The sequence below is a fragment of the Cricetulus griseus genome, chromosome 4 (genome assembly GCF_003668045.3).
Source record: "Cricetulus griseus strain 17A/GY chromosome 4, alternate assembly CriGri-PICRH-1.0, whole genome shotgun sequence".
Taxonomy (NCBI): Eukaryota; Metazoa; Chordata; class Mammalia; order Rodentia; family Cricetidae; genus Cricetulus; species Cricetulus griseus.
In genome coordinates, this window is record NC_048597.1 from 9,954,962 (window position 1) to 9,970,094 (window position 15,133).

General features: G+C 40.5%; 1 protein-coding gene across 1 annotated transcript in view; it reads left to right on the plus strand.

Moving 5' to 3' along the window:
- Ltn1 (listerin E3 ubiquitin protein ligase 1) overlaps positions 1-12,472 on the plus strand; it is a 60,274-nt gene extending 47,802 nt beyond the window's left edge. The window contains exons 26-30 of the mRNA XM_027412356.2: positions 4,902-5,073; positions 6,356-6,576; positions 7,386-7,580; positions 9,600-9,767; positions 10,670-12,472. Of these exons, the coding sequence (XP_027268157.1) occupies positions 4,902-5,073; positions 6,356-6,576; positions 7,386-7,580; positions 9,600-9,767; positions 10,670-10,732 (819 nt within the window). The 3' untranslated portion in view covers positions 10,733-12,472. The remainder of the gene's footprint in view (positions 1-4,901; positions 5,074-6,355; positions 6,577-7,385; positions 7,581-9,599; positions 9,768-10,669) is intronic.
- The last annotated feature ends 2,661 nt before the right edge of the window (positions 12,473-15,133 follow it).

The following is a 15,133-nucleotide window of genomic DNA, read 5'->3' on the forward strand; positions in this document are numbered from 1 at the left end:
AAAACAAATCAGAATAGGACAAAGCAGCCAAGCAAGACAAAGCCAAATCAAGAGCACAAGAAACATACGCACACATTCAACACTCAGGAATTCCATAAAAACTGAAAAACTGGAACCCTGTAAGGTAGAACAAAAGCAAAACAAGCAACAACAAAGTGCCCTAACTTAGCATTATGAGATAAACAAATACACAGGAACCCGAAAGATGCCACTGTGTTCGTTTCTGTTGATCATCTCCTGCTGGATGGGACAGTTTGCTTCCTCAGTGGGACTCTCTTAGAGAAAACTAAGGTTTTCGTTTGCAAGTAGTTACCCATTGGAAATAGCATCTGGGTTAGAGTGGGTGTGTGTGGCAACATCTCCCAGCCCTAGGACCCATTTTGGTGCAGACCTGTGCAGGTCGTGTACACCAACAGTATTTATTATTGAGCCAGAAATGTGAAAGGAGATGTAAACAAATCAGTTAGAATCACACAGCACATTATACCCATGAGATGAATTCTGAAATGAACTGAGAGAGTTTAAGAAAATGTAATGGGTTTCAAATCATGGCTTGTCTTAGCTACTTCAAAAACCCTTAGCAAATTGGACTGAACGGGAAACAACCCCCATGTGTATTTTTCCCGTCTGTTATTTTAACAAATCCCATCCCCCTCCCTATTTAGTTCTCCTATTCTAGTCTTGGCCTGTCTCTCCATAACACTATATTCTATTTTCTCTTCCTTGTAGATCCTCTCTTCCACTGGTCCCTTACTAGCTATTTAACCTTTTGTATTGAAACACATATTTCTAAAGCTTAAAAGGTAATGTCCACATATAATAGAAAACATGGGTCTGGGTTACTTCACTCAGGATGGTTGTTTCCTAGATCCATCATTTACCTGTAAACTTCAGAATCTTGACTTTTCTTAGCAGCCAAAATAAAACTCCATTGTGGAAAATATATCCACATTCTCTCTATGTATTCCTCAGCTGATGGTTATCTAGACTGTGTCCAGTTTCTGGATAGAGCAGCAGTGAACATGAATGGGCAAGTATTTCTGTAGTAAGATGTGGGTATGCCCTACAGTGGGGTGGCTGGATCTGATAGCAGATCAAGTTTCAGCTCCTTAGAAACCTCCACACTGATAGTGTAAAGGCTGAACAGGTTTGCACTCCCCGAAGCAAGGAATAAGTGTTCTTCCCCGCATCCTTGCCAGCATCTGTTGTTTGTTTTCTCGATCTTAGCCATTTTGACTGTAGGTAAGATGAAAATTTGCATTTTCCTGATGGCTTCGGATATTGAGCATTTCTTTAAGTGCTTCTCAGCTATTTGTATTTCATCTTTTGAGAACTCCCTGTTTTAGTTCCATACCCCACTTTTAAATTGGTTCTCTTCTTGATGTAATTGTTTTTAGTTCTTTGTGTATTCTAGATACTAACCCTGTATCAGATATATAATTGGTACAGATTTTTTTCCCATTCTTTAGGCTGCTGCTTTGCTTGACTGATGGTGTCATTTGTTGTACAGAAGCTTTTTATCTTCATGAAGTCCTATGTAATAAATCTTTCTCATTACACTTTCTTGGAGCACCAGCCCCCAAATAATGACATGGAGACTTGTTATTAATTATGAAAGCTTGGCCTTTAGCCTAGGCTTGTTCTTAACTAGCTCTTATAACTTAATCTGTTTCTATTAATCGATGTTCTGCCACATGGCTTTTTCCCTCTCATTCATTATGTATGTCCAACTCACTCCATGTCTTCCTGGAGTCTCCCATGAGTATAGATTCAACCCCATGTGTTCCTCTCTCTTCCCAGAAGTCCCACCTGGTCATTCTGCTCTTTATTAAACCAATCAGAAGGTACCTTTCACACAATATGATCAAATATTGAACAACATCCCACAAACATTTATAAATTGTTGATCTTAGTGTCTGTGTTATTAGTGTACTGTTCAGAAAGTCCTTTCTGGTCCTGTGTCAATGAGTTCAAGATTATCCTTTAATTCATTCTCTCTCTCTCTCTCTCTCTCTCTCTCTCTCTCTCTCTCTCTCTCTCTCTCTCTCTGGTTTTTGAGACAGGGTTTCTCTGCATGTAGCCCTGTCTGGTGCTTTGTAGATCAGGCTGGCCTCAACTTACAGGATCCATCTGCCTCTGCCTCCCCTGTGCTGGTACTTAAGACATGCACCACCACTGACTGGATCCCTACTTTCTCTTCCATCAGGTTACGCATATCTGGCCTTCTGTCAAGGTCCTTGTTCCATTTGGAGTTGAGTTTTTTACAGTGTAATAGATATGGATCTATTTCAGTCTACATGCAGATATCAGGGTTGACCAAAGCTATCTTTCAAAGATGCTGTCTTTTCTCCAGTATGTACTTTTGGCTGCTTTGTTAAAAAATCAGGTGTCCATAGGTGTGTGGGGTGATTTCTGGATCATCAGTTCTATTCCATTGACAACATGCCTATTTGTATGTCAATGCCATGCTGTTTTATTACTATAGCTCTGTAGTACAACTTGAGATCTGGGATGGTGCTATCCCCAGCAGTCCTTTTATTATTCCGGATTGCTTTAGCTATCCTGGGTTTATGTTTGTTTTTCAATATGTTGTTGAAGATCAGTTTTTCAATTTTTGCGAAGGATTGTGTTGGGATTTTGATGGGGATTGCACTGATTCTGTAGATTGCTTTAACAGGATAGTCATTTTCACGGTGTTAATCCTCCCAATACAGGAACTTCTATCCAATTTCTAAAAATGTTTATTTCATTTTTAAGTATGTATATATCTCTATGTTTGTGTTGTGGTTTGAGCTTGTGAGTGTGGACACCTTTGGAGGCCAGAAAAGGGTATAGGATTACAGATCCTTGTAGCTGGAGTTATAGGTGGTTGTGAGCTGCCTAGTGTGTGGGTTCTGGGAGTCAAAGTCCAGTCATCTTCAAGAACAGCAAGTGGTCTTAACTGATCTTCCCAAGTTTTTTTTTTTTTTTTTTTTTTTTTGAATGTCTTACTATGCAGACCAGACTGACTTGAAACTTATTGTCTAGCCCAGGGTAGTTTTCAGCTTGTGGCAGTATTTCTGCCTTACAGGCATAATGCCACCACCACACCTGGGCTTCCAAACCGTTACAACAAATCATACCCACAGAGATGAAATTATTATTTTATTTTTAAAGGATTTACTTGATTTTTGATTATGTATATATGTAGTGGTGGGTGCCCAGGAAGTCAGAGCCTCTGGAGCTGGAGTTACAGGCAGTTATGTGCTGCCTGACATGGTGCTGGGAACCAAACTGAGATCCTCTGGAAGATCTGTGCACACTCTTAACCACCGAGCCATTTCTATAGCCCCTTGATGTTTGTGTTTTGAGACAGTTTCACATAGCCAAGACTGACCTCAAATTCATGAGTTGGTGTAGGAGAAGCTGTAGCCATGCCTGCTTAGGGGCTTGCTAAAGGTGTGCCTGACCACACCTGCGAGGGGGTGGTCAGGTGGCTGGTCACTTTCGGTTTTGTTTTCGGCTTGCTGTATAGACTGCTGCTACGCCGGCTGGCTAGGTCGATCTGTAAGTAAGGCTTTTTCCCTATTAAATACACTTGTAGTTTTACCTGGCTCCATATTGGTAATTTCCCACCATATCTGGTAACAAGGTGGTCTAGGATGTCCTTGAACTTGTGAACTGCCTCTACCTCTCAGGTGCTGGGATTACAGGTGTGTGCCACCACACCAGGTTTATGCGGTGTTGGATTGAACTATGGAGCACACATGAAGGGAATACACTTTCTTGCTGACCTCTGTATTCACTTTTGTCTATTTATCACTTGAAAACATATCATAGGCTACAGGATGCTTTGCAAAACCAATTAACCATCTGTTTTTGTGTCACACAATCTGGGTTTATCTGATTGGCTCCTCCTCATTAATTTTCAGCAGAGGTACTTGCCACAAGTCATGTGGCATGCTCCCTTGGGAGGCATATTGGTGCCTGTGCTGGTGTTTGTGGTGTAAAACTTGGTCACTTGGTAAAGGCTCATTGCAAAGGTGTTTTGTCTGCATGTCTTAAGAACCAGCTCCAGGTCTTGGCTTATGTTCTGAGGTGTGTGGTACAAAGAGCAGAATCACAGTGGAAGCGCTGCAGAGACCAGAGCACTAAAGATGTGGAGAGCGCAGGCTGGGCTATGCAGAGACAAGTAGTTAGGAAACACGGGTATCACACAGAACTCTGGGGGTGCTCCCAGGGTGCCAGGGTTTCCTAATTTTAATAGGGACTTGAAGTCCATATTTCTATGTAGAATTTCTTGTTTGGTGGTGAAACAACCGTGAAGACATTTTGGGTTACTCATTTGTGTGTTCTGTTCTAAAAGAATGCTATAATATTTGATAGAAGCTAACCTTGAAAATTAGATTAGTTTTACTCAGGAATTTGCAAGATTAAAGACTTTGGTGTGGAAGGAATGTGTGGGAGGGTGTGAGTTAGTCATATGTGGGGAATAGCAACTACATATTCTTGGCTCAGATGGAGTCTGGGAACCAGTTGGCTGTATTGATGGGGAGATGGTTTGAGAAAGCATTAGAAGTGTGTGTCTGATAGGAAGGAGGACACTGCCAGTTTATTAGGAAAAGTACAGCGCCATGTCAAGTGGTGCATTTGGAAAATAAAGACATCCTTATCATTTATAGGAGTCTTCCTGTAAGAAGCTGTCAGTCACTCTGTGTGGCTCTCTGTTTTGTCAGGGTTGGAGATGAGCCTACCATCTCAGGGCGTGTCAGTGCTCTCTCACTGAACTACATCACTGGCTTGTCCTTAGGCTTCCGAGTGTTGAGATGCACTTTATGGTCTCATTGCGTAGCCTATTGCAGCTTGACTTGTCTTTTGTCTTGGTTTAGTAGAGTTTACTAATACACTCTGCTTCCCACCAGCTTCGTGCTCTGTACTCAATGTACCTTCGGAAAACAAAGAGTTTGAATAAATTACTCTATCATCTGTTCAGACTTATGCCAGAAAACCCTACTTATGGAGAGACAGCTATTGAGGTGTCAAATAAGGACCCGAAAACATTCTTCACTGAGGAGCTTCAGCTGAGCATTAGAGGTCAGTGCTCTGCCCGTGTGCATCCTTCTTAGAGACTCAGCTGAGTCCAAGTTGTCCTCAGCTGCTGGAGGTGTGAGGATGACCCCAAGGGGAAGTCTGAAAGTCTGTGAGGGTGCTGAAATTCAGGAGTTTCCAAATTTACCTGATAGGACAAATAGCTGGATCTTACAGATAAGGTTGTGAAGAGTTCCATTTGTTTTTGAAGCTTAGTATTCTATATGAGGTTTTTTGTTTGTTTTGTTTTTTGAGACAGGGTCTCACTGTGGCCCTTCCTAGCCTGGAATTCTGTAGGCCAGGATGGCCTCGAACTCAGAGATCTGTCTACCTCTTTTGGGATTAAAGGCATGTGACATCATGCCCAGCTACCTATATTTAATTAATGGAATAAAAATAAGTTTGAAGTTTGTGTTCTTCACCTGGAAACTCACATTTTATTTGAGGAGATAGACATGTGTAGTGTACCTGGCTACTACATTGTCATATTATAAACTTATCTATAAAGAACTGCTAAAAATCCTTTGAGAATGCATCATATGGTGTGAAGATTGTGGTGTTCCTTTTTTTTTTTTTAAACTTTTTTAGGCTTATTTTTATTGTATGTATGTATGTATGTATGTATTGCCTGCATGCATCTGTGCCAGCTTTCTGCCCACAGAGGCCAGGAGAGGGTGTCTGTTCCCTAGAAATGGACATACAGACAGTTGTGAGCTGCCATGTGCACGCTGGAAAGCTAGTTCCTCTATAAGAGCAGCAAATGTTCTTAACTATTAAGACATCTGTTCAAATCCTGGCATCCTTTTTGTTTGTTTTGTTTTTTTTAAGACTGTGTAACAGTCCTGGCTGTCCTGGAACTCACTTGGTAGGTCAGGCTGGCCTCGAACTCACAGAGATTGGCCTGCCTCTGCCTTCTGAGTGCTGGGATTAAAGGTGTGCACCAGTACTGCCCAGCTGCAACTTTTATAATTTAAAAGAACAACCTAAATGTTTCTTTCTTTAAAAAAAATACTTTTCCCATTTCATTTGTGGTCTTTTGTGTGAAACAGGATATTATTTCTAGACTTCTGTGTCAGTGGGATTTTCACTTCTATGTTTTGTCATTGTTGTGGTTCAGTTTGAGTATGTGGGAGGATGCTAATCCTCTTTGTGTTGGGGTCCTTCTCTGCTTTATGAGCTAACAAATTGTTGTTGAGTAATGATGGTGTCATTCTAAGGAATATATTGTTAGTCTGCTCTTCTAGGTGAGAGATACATGTCACTAACTTGGACTTTGTTGTTTCCTCAGAGACAGCAACTCTTCCGTACCATATTCCACACTTGGCATGTTCAGTCTACCATATGACTTTAAAAGACTTGCCTGCCATGGTTAGACTGTGGTGGAACAGCAGTGAGAAGCGTGTTTTCAATATTGTAGACAGATTTACAAGCAAGTATGTCAGCAATGTTCTTTCTTTTCAAGAAATATCTTCTGTACAAACAAGCACACAGTTATTCAGTGGCATGACGGTTAGTATTGTCTTAACTTTTTCCAGAAAACAAATATCTTTGATACCTTTGATTGCTTATGTCATAACAAATTGTACCCTTTGATTCAGAATTTTAAAAAAGTTATCTACCTTCTTTTCTGATTCCTCGGTGTCAAGAAAGATCTTAGTAGCTTTAATCCCAGCACTTGGGAAGCAGAGGCAGGTTGATCTGTGAGTTCAAGGCCAGCCTGGTCTACAGTACGAGTTCCATGACAGCCTCCAAAGCCACAGAGAAACCCTGTCTTGACACACACACACACACACACACACACACACACACACACACACACACGAAAAGAAAAAGAAAAAAAAAAAAAAAAGACAGACGTAGTAGGCATCCAGCTGACACTTAATCCTTGGGTGCCTTTTGACTGTTCTACAATGCTTTGTTGGATTCAAACATACTACAGTTAGGTCCTTCCTATGAGCAATTCTAAACAAACTGTAACTGTCACAAAGTGACCATGCTGAAGTCTTTCATTTTTTGAGACAGGGTGTCACTTGTAGCCTTGGCTCACCAGAAACACACTGTGCATATGAGTCTAGATCACAGACTTTCATCTGCCCCTGCCTTCAGAGTGCTGGGATTAAAGGCGCGAACCATCACACTCTGCCACATGCCAGACACTGCAACCCTCTGTTGAAATGCCTGGTATCAGATAAATGATGTCTTTATCTCCTTTATCCTCCTAGGTAGTCATTAGCTGTAAGTTGATCTGACAAAGTGTTTTGATTTTGAAATAATAGGAAGCTATTTGGCAAAGAAAAACCACCTTTCTTGTATTGTAGGTTAAAGCACGAGCTACTACTCGAGAAGTGATGGCTACTTACACCATTGAAGACATAGTCATTGAACTCATCATACAGTTGCCTTCCAACTACCCACTGGGTTCAATAACCGTGGAAAGCGGGAAGAGAATCGGGGTGGCTGTGCAGCAGTGGCGCAACTGGATGCTGCAGCTGAGCACTTACCTCACCCACCAGGTATGCCTGCTTCCTCGCTCGCCCTTCAGACAGAACGAGAGAGACTGAGGCAGAGAGTGCAGCTGAGCACCAAGAAAGAGTGCTCTCTGCTTACTGTGGAAAGGAAAAGTTCTTGACCTAACATGAATACATTCCTAAATGACCTAAATGAATTAAAGCAGTGCTGCCGCCTCTGCTTTAATTTTCAAAGCTCTGTGATTTGTTTTCTGTTGTTTGCAGGGATGGGCTTTATTGCACTGACCTTGCAGAAGATCAGAACAACATACAGGGTTAAAGGAGCAAGGGACTCTCTCCGGAGGGACGAGGCTGATGCCTGCTTTCTCAGTTGCTTTTATTCCCTCATTCCAACTTTCCTTTGAGCTTTAGCCTAATTATAAATCTCCAGTTTTGTCTGTATGTTGTATATATTTTAAGTACTTTACAGTAAAGGAAGTTATTTTAAAGCGAATTTACATTCACTATTGTGAATCAGTTAAGGTCGATGATGTCATCGCTGTCCGTTGAAAATTAGAAAAGCTGTCCTAAATGACTTAATTTCACTAGAGAAACTGAGAGCATAACTCTTAAAGTAGTGTTTCGGAAGGCTTTAAAGCCTTTTTCAATTTTTTAAAGAATATCTTTTATTCTTTCCCGTTTCCTGCATATATACATTGTATGTTGAGCATACCCACTCTCAACTTCCCTCCCCGCCTCCCTGCCCCAGACACCCGCACCTGTCACGTCTGTGGTTGAGTCCCTCCCAACGCTGCCTGCTCTGCTCACTGCCGACTGAGCTTGTTGGCTTGAGCTTGTGCAGTGAGTCCGTAAGTGCAGAAGCCATGTCATGTCCAGACGACCGCATCCCTCGTGTTCTCTGGTGCTTCCATTCTTCCTGCTCCCTTTTCCAAGATGTTTCCTAAGCTCTGAGTGGTTGACTGAGATGCCTCACTGAGGAATTACCAGTCAAATGTCATTTATTCTCTCAGCATTTGACCAGCTGTGAGTCTCTATATTGCTGCCCACTTGAGAAAGGACATCACTTATGTGTGTGCTTAAAATTGTTTAGAAGGAATTTTTAAAACTTATCATTTAGCTTATCATTTAGCAAAATAAAAGTAATACGGATGTGAGCTTTTGCTCAGGTTTACAGAGGCTGATTTGAATTCCCTCCTCTGAAACAGCCTAACCCCCCCCCAGGCAATGAGAGAACTGTTGTTGCCCCCACAACAGTCTTGCCATTGTGTACCAGCAGGCAGTCACTATGATAGCAGAGTCCAGCGCTGGGTAAGACAGTTGATGTCCTTCCTCTCTCAGTGGCCTGCACAGCACCTTCTGGCATTTGTGAAAGCAGGGAGGAAGTGTTCAGGTCAGTTCTAGCTTGAGCTTTCTATGTTCTGCAACCAAAGTGTGCCATGCCTTATTATCTAGTTCTGGTGGGCAGCCAGAGGGAATGGTAACAGCCTTTGTTGTTTGGGCACCTCTGGGACCTTGCTAATGAAACACTAATGCAAAGGTAGAATTATGTTAAATTTTTTAAATTACTTTTTTAAAGAGAGTACAAAGTTTGGGAATAGGTAGGTAGAGGCAGATCTGACTAGAGACTGGGGAAGAGCTGGTAGATACGTTCAAAATGCATTGTGTGAAATTCTCAGAGATAAAAAGCCTATATATGTATTTAATATATCTTTAATAAAGGCCTATATGTGTATATATTTAAATGATCTTAGAAGGTGTGGGTTTCTATAAGGATTTCTCATACTCTATTAGCTTTGGCTCACCCACTTCCAAACTCCCCCTTTGCTTCTGTGCCCCTGCCTGAATTTCACTTAAACCTTTAACCCCTGTAAAAGAACTGTCTTTATTGTGAAAAATTGCATTTTAAAAATTCAGAGGTTATTTAAAACAACATTTGGGAAAGTTAGGAGGTAACTTAACCAACCATGTTCTCTTCCTTCAGAATTAAGTTATTTGTGGGATTGAATAACAGTAACATTTGGAGGCCTTCGGTGTGCAGTGACGCTCTTTCCTCTTTACTAACAGAATGGAAGTATTATGGAAGGCTTAGCATTATGGAAGAACAATGTAGACAAGCGTTTTGAGGGTGTTGAAGATTGTATGATCTGCTTCTCAGTTATTCATGGTTTCAACTATTCTCTTCCTAAAAAAGCCTGTAGAACATGCAAGAAAAAGTTCCACTCAGCTTGCTTGGTAAGGCAAAGAGAAATTTCTTAATATATATATTAATTGTATATATTGTATATATGTGTATATATATATATTATTTTTATTTTTATTTTTATTTTTATTTATTTATTTTTTAATTTTTTAAAAATTGTTTAAAATTTGTTATATTTTTATGCTGTGTGTCTATGTGATATTTCTTTGGAAGATGGAATGTAGGGCTGGTAAGATGCTTCAGCAGGTAGAGAACAGGCACTTGCTGCCTAAGACTAGCAACCATGGAAAGGTAGAAGGTGAGAACCAACCTGATAAGAGTGTCCTCCGACTCATGCCCTAGTCACTGCACATTCCTGTCATGCAGACACACACAATTTAAGGGAAGATTGTATATGTTTATAGGAGACATTAAGAAGTGAAGTTTCAAAATCTGTAAAAGATTATTAGTGATTTACTGAGGTGAAACATCAAAGCACTTTAATGAATGGATATTCTCATAACCCTCTTAGCACTCAGGGAATTGATGGTCTTGTGAGATGTAGACCTGCAAAGTAGGCTACAAGACTTGACTTGGGCCGTCCATATCAGAGCCTTTTGCTCTTCGTAAACATCATATTGAAAAGGACATTTCTTCATAGATCTTCCTTCTACCTTAGTTTATGCACGAACCTAAGTATGTAGGGCCAAGGGATCACAGTGTAGCCTAGAAAGAACATTTAGTTATGTTAATTTTGGAGATGGGAAGGCAAAATTATGTTCCCACTTTCATTTTCTCATTTACAGATTACTCTGTGTGTGTGTGTGTGTGAGAGAGAGAGAGAGAGAGAGAGAGAGAGAGAGAGAGAGGAGGGGGGCGGGGGGAGAGAGAGAGAGGGGGGGGAGATAAAAAGCTTTACAAATTTGTTCTAACATTAAAACCTTTTCTTTTTCAGTACAAATGGTTTACGTCTAGCAACAAATCCACTTGTCCACTCTGTCGTGAGACCTTTTTCTGAGTTTTTTTTTTTTTTTTTTAATTGTAAGTTGTCCCTGCAGTAGGTCAAGCCAGAGGCAATGGACTTGGCTCCATCTTGAAGTACTGACGTTTGGAAGGAAGCCAGTGAGCATGACAGAATTGCCATCTCTGTTAATGTGATCTGAAGTTGGGCTCACTACTCTTTAGGCTGCTTTGTAAATCTTTGGAAACATTTTTCTTTTACAAGAGAATATTACATATTTGAAAGAAAATATTTATATTAATGGTTTAATCTCTTTGTATATTTAAAAATAAATATATCTCTTCTCAAAAATACCCTAAATTATAGAACTGAAATTTGTGAAAGCATTAGCTATATTCTAACTTATAAATCATCAAGTTTGTTGGTCTGTGTTGTAGGACAGTCCAGGTATAAACCAAGAAGCATTGAGAGTTGATTTACATGTATAGACAATACTTAAGATTTGTTAGTGATGATGGAAAAGTTAAAAATTATTCTGGTTTTCACGGATTGTTTTAATGATGAAATGACACTAAGCTATTTACATCTGGACCAGAGCTGTTTGCAGTGCACGCTGAAATCTCACATGGAAGAATGAACTGCACTCAAGGGGCTCTGTCGAGAATTATGAAACTTATAAATTATACCCATGACATTAACCTTTTGCTTGTGAAAGAATTATTTCCATATGTTAATGAGTTTTGAATTGTAAATTTATGAGTGAATTTGTTACTCAGTTTAGTGAGTCTCCAGAGTAGGAAGTTGAGGCAAGCTGTTATTTGATTGTTTGTGAAGAAAAGTGGTAGTTATCGATCAGAAAGGAACAGACAAGCATGCTTACTAAAAGCATGGTGACCTGTGGGAAAGCTAGTAATTAAAAATACTGTAGGAGACTTTAAATGTTGCAAGCAAAGTTTGCTATCCTTACTGGTCATGGAACTTACACCACATCAGGAACTGGGGAAGTTAATTACTTAAAACCATCAGAAATGAAGGATTTAGTACTAAGTTAAATTAAGTCTTTAGTTTTTTGTTTTTGTTTTGTTTTGAGACAGGATTTCACTGTGTAGTTCCGGGCTGGTCTGGAACTCACTATGTAGACCATACTAGCCTGGATCTCAGAGATCTGCCTGCCTCTGCCTCCTAAATGCTGGTATTAAAGGTATGTGCTACCAGTCCTGGTGAAATGAAGTTTTAATAGACTGAAGTGTGTAAATAAGTAAAAAATTGCCTTGGCTACAGTCTCATTGCCTTTAAAAACTGTATCCAAAGTATGAGGTGTGGAAATTTGGATCTTAGACTAATTTTACCACAGTCTTCCATTTCATATCTAGTAGTTAGGACACCTAAAAGGTGGGTTCATCTCTGCAAATGTCTGATTAGAAGGGTACAACTCATGTCTAATAAAATTGCTGCTTCCCACCAACTGGCCAACATGACTGTTATTGAAATAGTATGAATTTGGTCAGGGTTACAGTCCAGAGTAACAACTGTGTGTGGATTACAGATGCATCATCGGCTTGTCTGTCTTCTGGGTTTTTTCAGTGTAGTATTTATTATCTTACAGTCTTGAGGTTCAGAGACAGAGTGACGTATAGATATCAAAATTCTACTACCTCTTCTTAACCCCTTAAAACATTCTCTTACCTTTGTCTGCCTCTGACACAGTAATCTCAAGGATTGTGTAATACTCCTGTAAAAGTTATTCTTTTCCTTTAAAAGTGGTTTTACAATAAAATTTTGTTTATAACCCTTCCAGTATTGGTTCTTCTTCTGACCCAGAGTCCAAGTAGAAGAAAGACAAAGTAGCGGAACTTTGGCTTCCAGAAGCCTTGGGAGGCAGCGGGTTAGGGTAGGCCTCTGAATACAGTCTGTAAAACTTGTGTGGAGAGTTGTCGGCTCACTACTGTTGCTATGCTAAAGAAAGCTTGGAAGCGACACTGAAATACAGAATTCCACATCCAGGTTTTATTTATTTAGTTTTGATGACACTTATAGACATGATACGAACCTGAAAGTTTAATTCTTTTTTCTCTCATGATTTAACATATGTATATGCTTTTCTGTGGTTTAAGTGTTAACACTTGATAAATTTTTATGGTGTGAATAATTATGTCATTAAATTCTTTCAAATTACAAAATATTTCAAATATACATAAAGTAGTAATTAATATAAGTCTTGTACTCTTCCCATATTATTTTGCCATATTTGATTCTGATTTTTAAAGAAATAAAATGTTCCTCTTTTGTATTCTCTGACCCATTCCCCTTCCTTCCCCAGAGCCAGTTTGCTGTTCTGAAGTCTGCACTTCCTTCCTGTTTGAGGGTTTATACTTTATGCTGTGTTTTATCATAAATAATATGTAGCTTTCCCACTGCGTCATCTTTTGCAGCTCGATTCTGCACTTAGCTGCTATTTAGCATCATCCCCCCAGCCCTCCTAATATCTGTTTTGGCCATTTTTGCTATTTTGAGCAAGTGTTGTAGAGTGTATTTTTTATCACCTTTCCTCAGCAAATGTGGTAGGTGCTCTGGAGGCGGGAGTTACAGTGGGCTTCCAGGTAATAGGGTGTGCAAAACTGTTGGCTTACGTCATGTCACATTGCTCTCTCACTTGGCTACATGGGGCATGTCTCGCAGTACACTAAGAGGGTTCTGGCTCATACGTGTCACTCATGCGTAGTCTTGATGAAATTTCCAGTTTCTAGTGGCAGAGTTGTGAGCTAGGCAAGCAATGTACAACTGCACCACATCTCCTATACCTTAGTTAGGATTCATATTTCCCTAACTATGGGGGAGGCCTGGTTTTGTTCATTCTTGCTGGTCATTATTTTACAAACATGTCCAGAATTTATGCTTATTTATCTATTAGGCTACTTGTATTTCTAAATTATAGTCACATAATGCTCTACTATCTAGTCAAGCATATATTGTAGCTTGTCTTCAACATGGTGCGTGACTTTAATTTTACAGAATTTTCCCATTTAATTAAATTGATTATTCTTTTCCATTTTGATTCAGCCATATTTTCCATCTTATTGTTTTTATTAGTCAGGGTTCTCTAGAGGAACAGAACTTATAGAATGAATGTATATATTAGAATGGCTTATAGACTGGAGTCCAACAGTGGCTGCCTACCAACGGAAGGCCTAGTGGATTGTTCAGTCCATTTGGCTGAGTGTCTCAGCTGGTCTTTAGTATGTCAGAAGCCAAAAGTCTGCTCTAATGGTAGTGAAGGGACGGACTTGCCAGCAAGAGCAAGCAGGCGAAGAGCAAAAGCTTCCTTCTTCCATGTCCTTTATATTGGCTGCCAGCCTATATAATTTGGGTGACCAGATTAAAGGTAGATCTTCTCATCTCAAAAGATCCAGTTCTAAAGTGGGTCTTTAAGAAAAATCCCTCACAGGCGTGCGTATCCACTTGGGTTTTAGTTAACTTCAGATGTAGCCAGGTTGACAGCAGGCATCACAGCACTCTAAAGTCTGGTTCTTCCCAGGTCCCTAGCTCTTCTGCTCTCACCCAGCTTTATCTTTCAGGCTAGAACACAACTGTTCTTTGTTTTTTTCTTTTCTAAATTAGAGGAAGAAGGAATGTTATGTTTCTGTGGTGGACTCCTTCAGTGTCTATAATTTCTCTTTCCATTTTGTAGGTTTTCCCTACAAAAGGTCTTATTCAGGGCTTTCATCTGTTTCTGGTAGCTTTGACTTGTGAACTTTAATATGGACTCCTTTGAGCATGAGCAGGGCACCCTGTAATTTGTGTCTTTGATACTCAGATTCAGTAGGGTACTCGAGGGTAAGAAACAGCTTAGTCTCACTGAATTAGCCTATGGCATCATGGGCTTAACTGTGTCATTTTCATGTGTCACTACACAACTCTATTTCACCGCTTCTCACCATCAGCAGGAGACACAGATCCTGCTTTCTCTCCATAGCTGTCTGGTAGACAAACTGCACACCAGAAGAGGTGCCAGGGCGCCTCCGCAGTGCCCGTCCTCTAGCACAGCACACATTAGGTAGGTATGGCGCAGGCTGGACACACACTGATGGAGACACACCAGTGTCCCTTCCAATTGCTGTGCCACTATAACGTGTGCTGCTCCTGGGCGGGAGCCAGATTCTGCCTGCCAGCTGTGAAACTAGCTGGCGTAGGTTGCAGGCAAGGTAAAACCAGCAACCCTGTACATTCTTGACAGTTGAGTGTGGTGTAGTTTCCCCTCTGGAGCTTCCATTGGGGCAGCTTGCTAAAGCCAACAGGTTTTCACCCAGCTGCCCACTCCCCAAATGTGGCACACTGCTAGCAAGACCACAGGTTGGAAACAGGTGTTCCTGAGTACCTGAGAGTCTCACCTACAACCTGCTCTTCCCCACTGCACTCTGGCCATATGGCCCAGCAAATCCAGTGGTAATGGCAGATGGA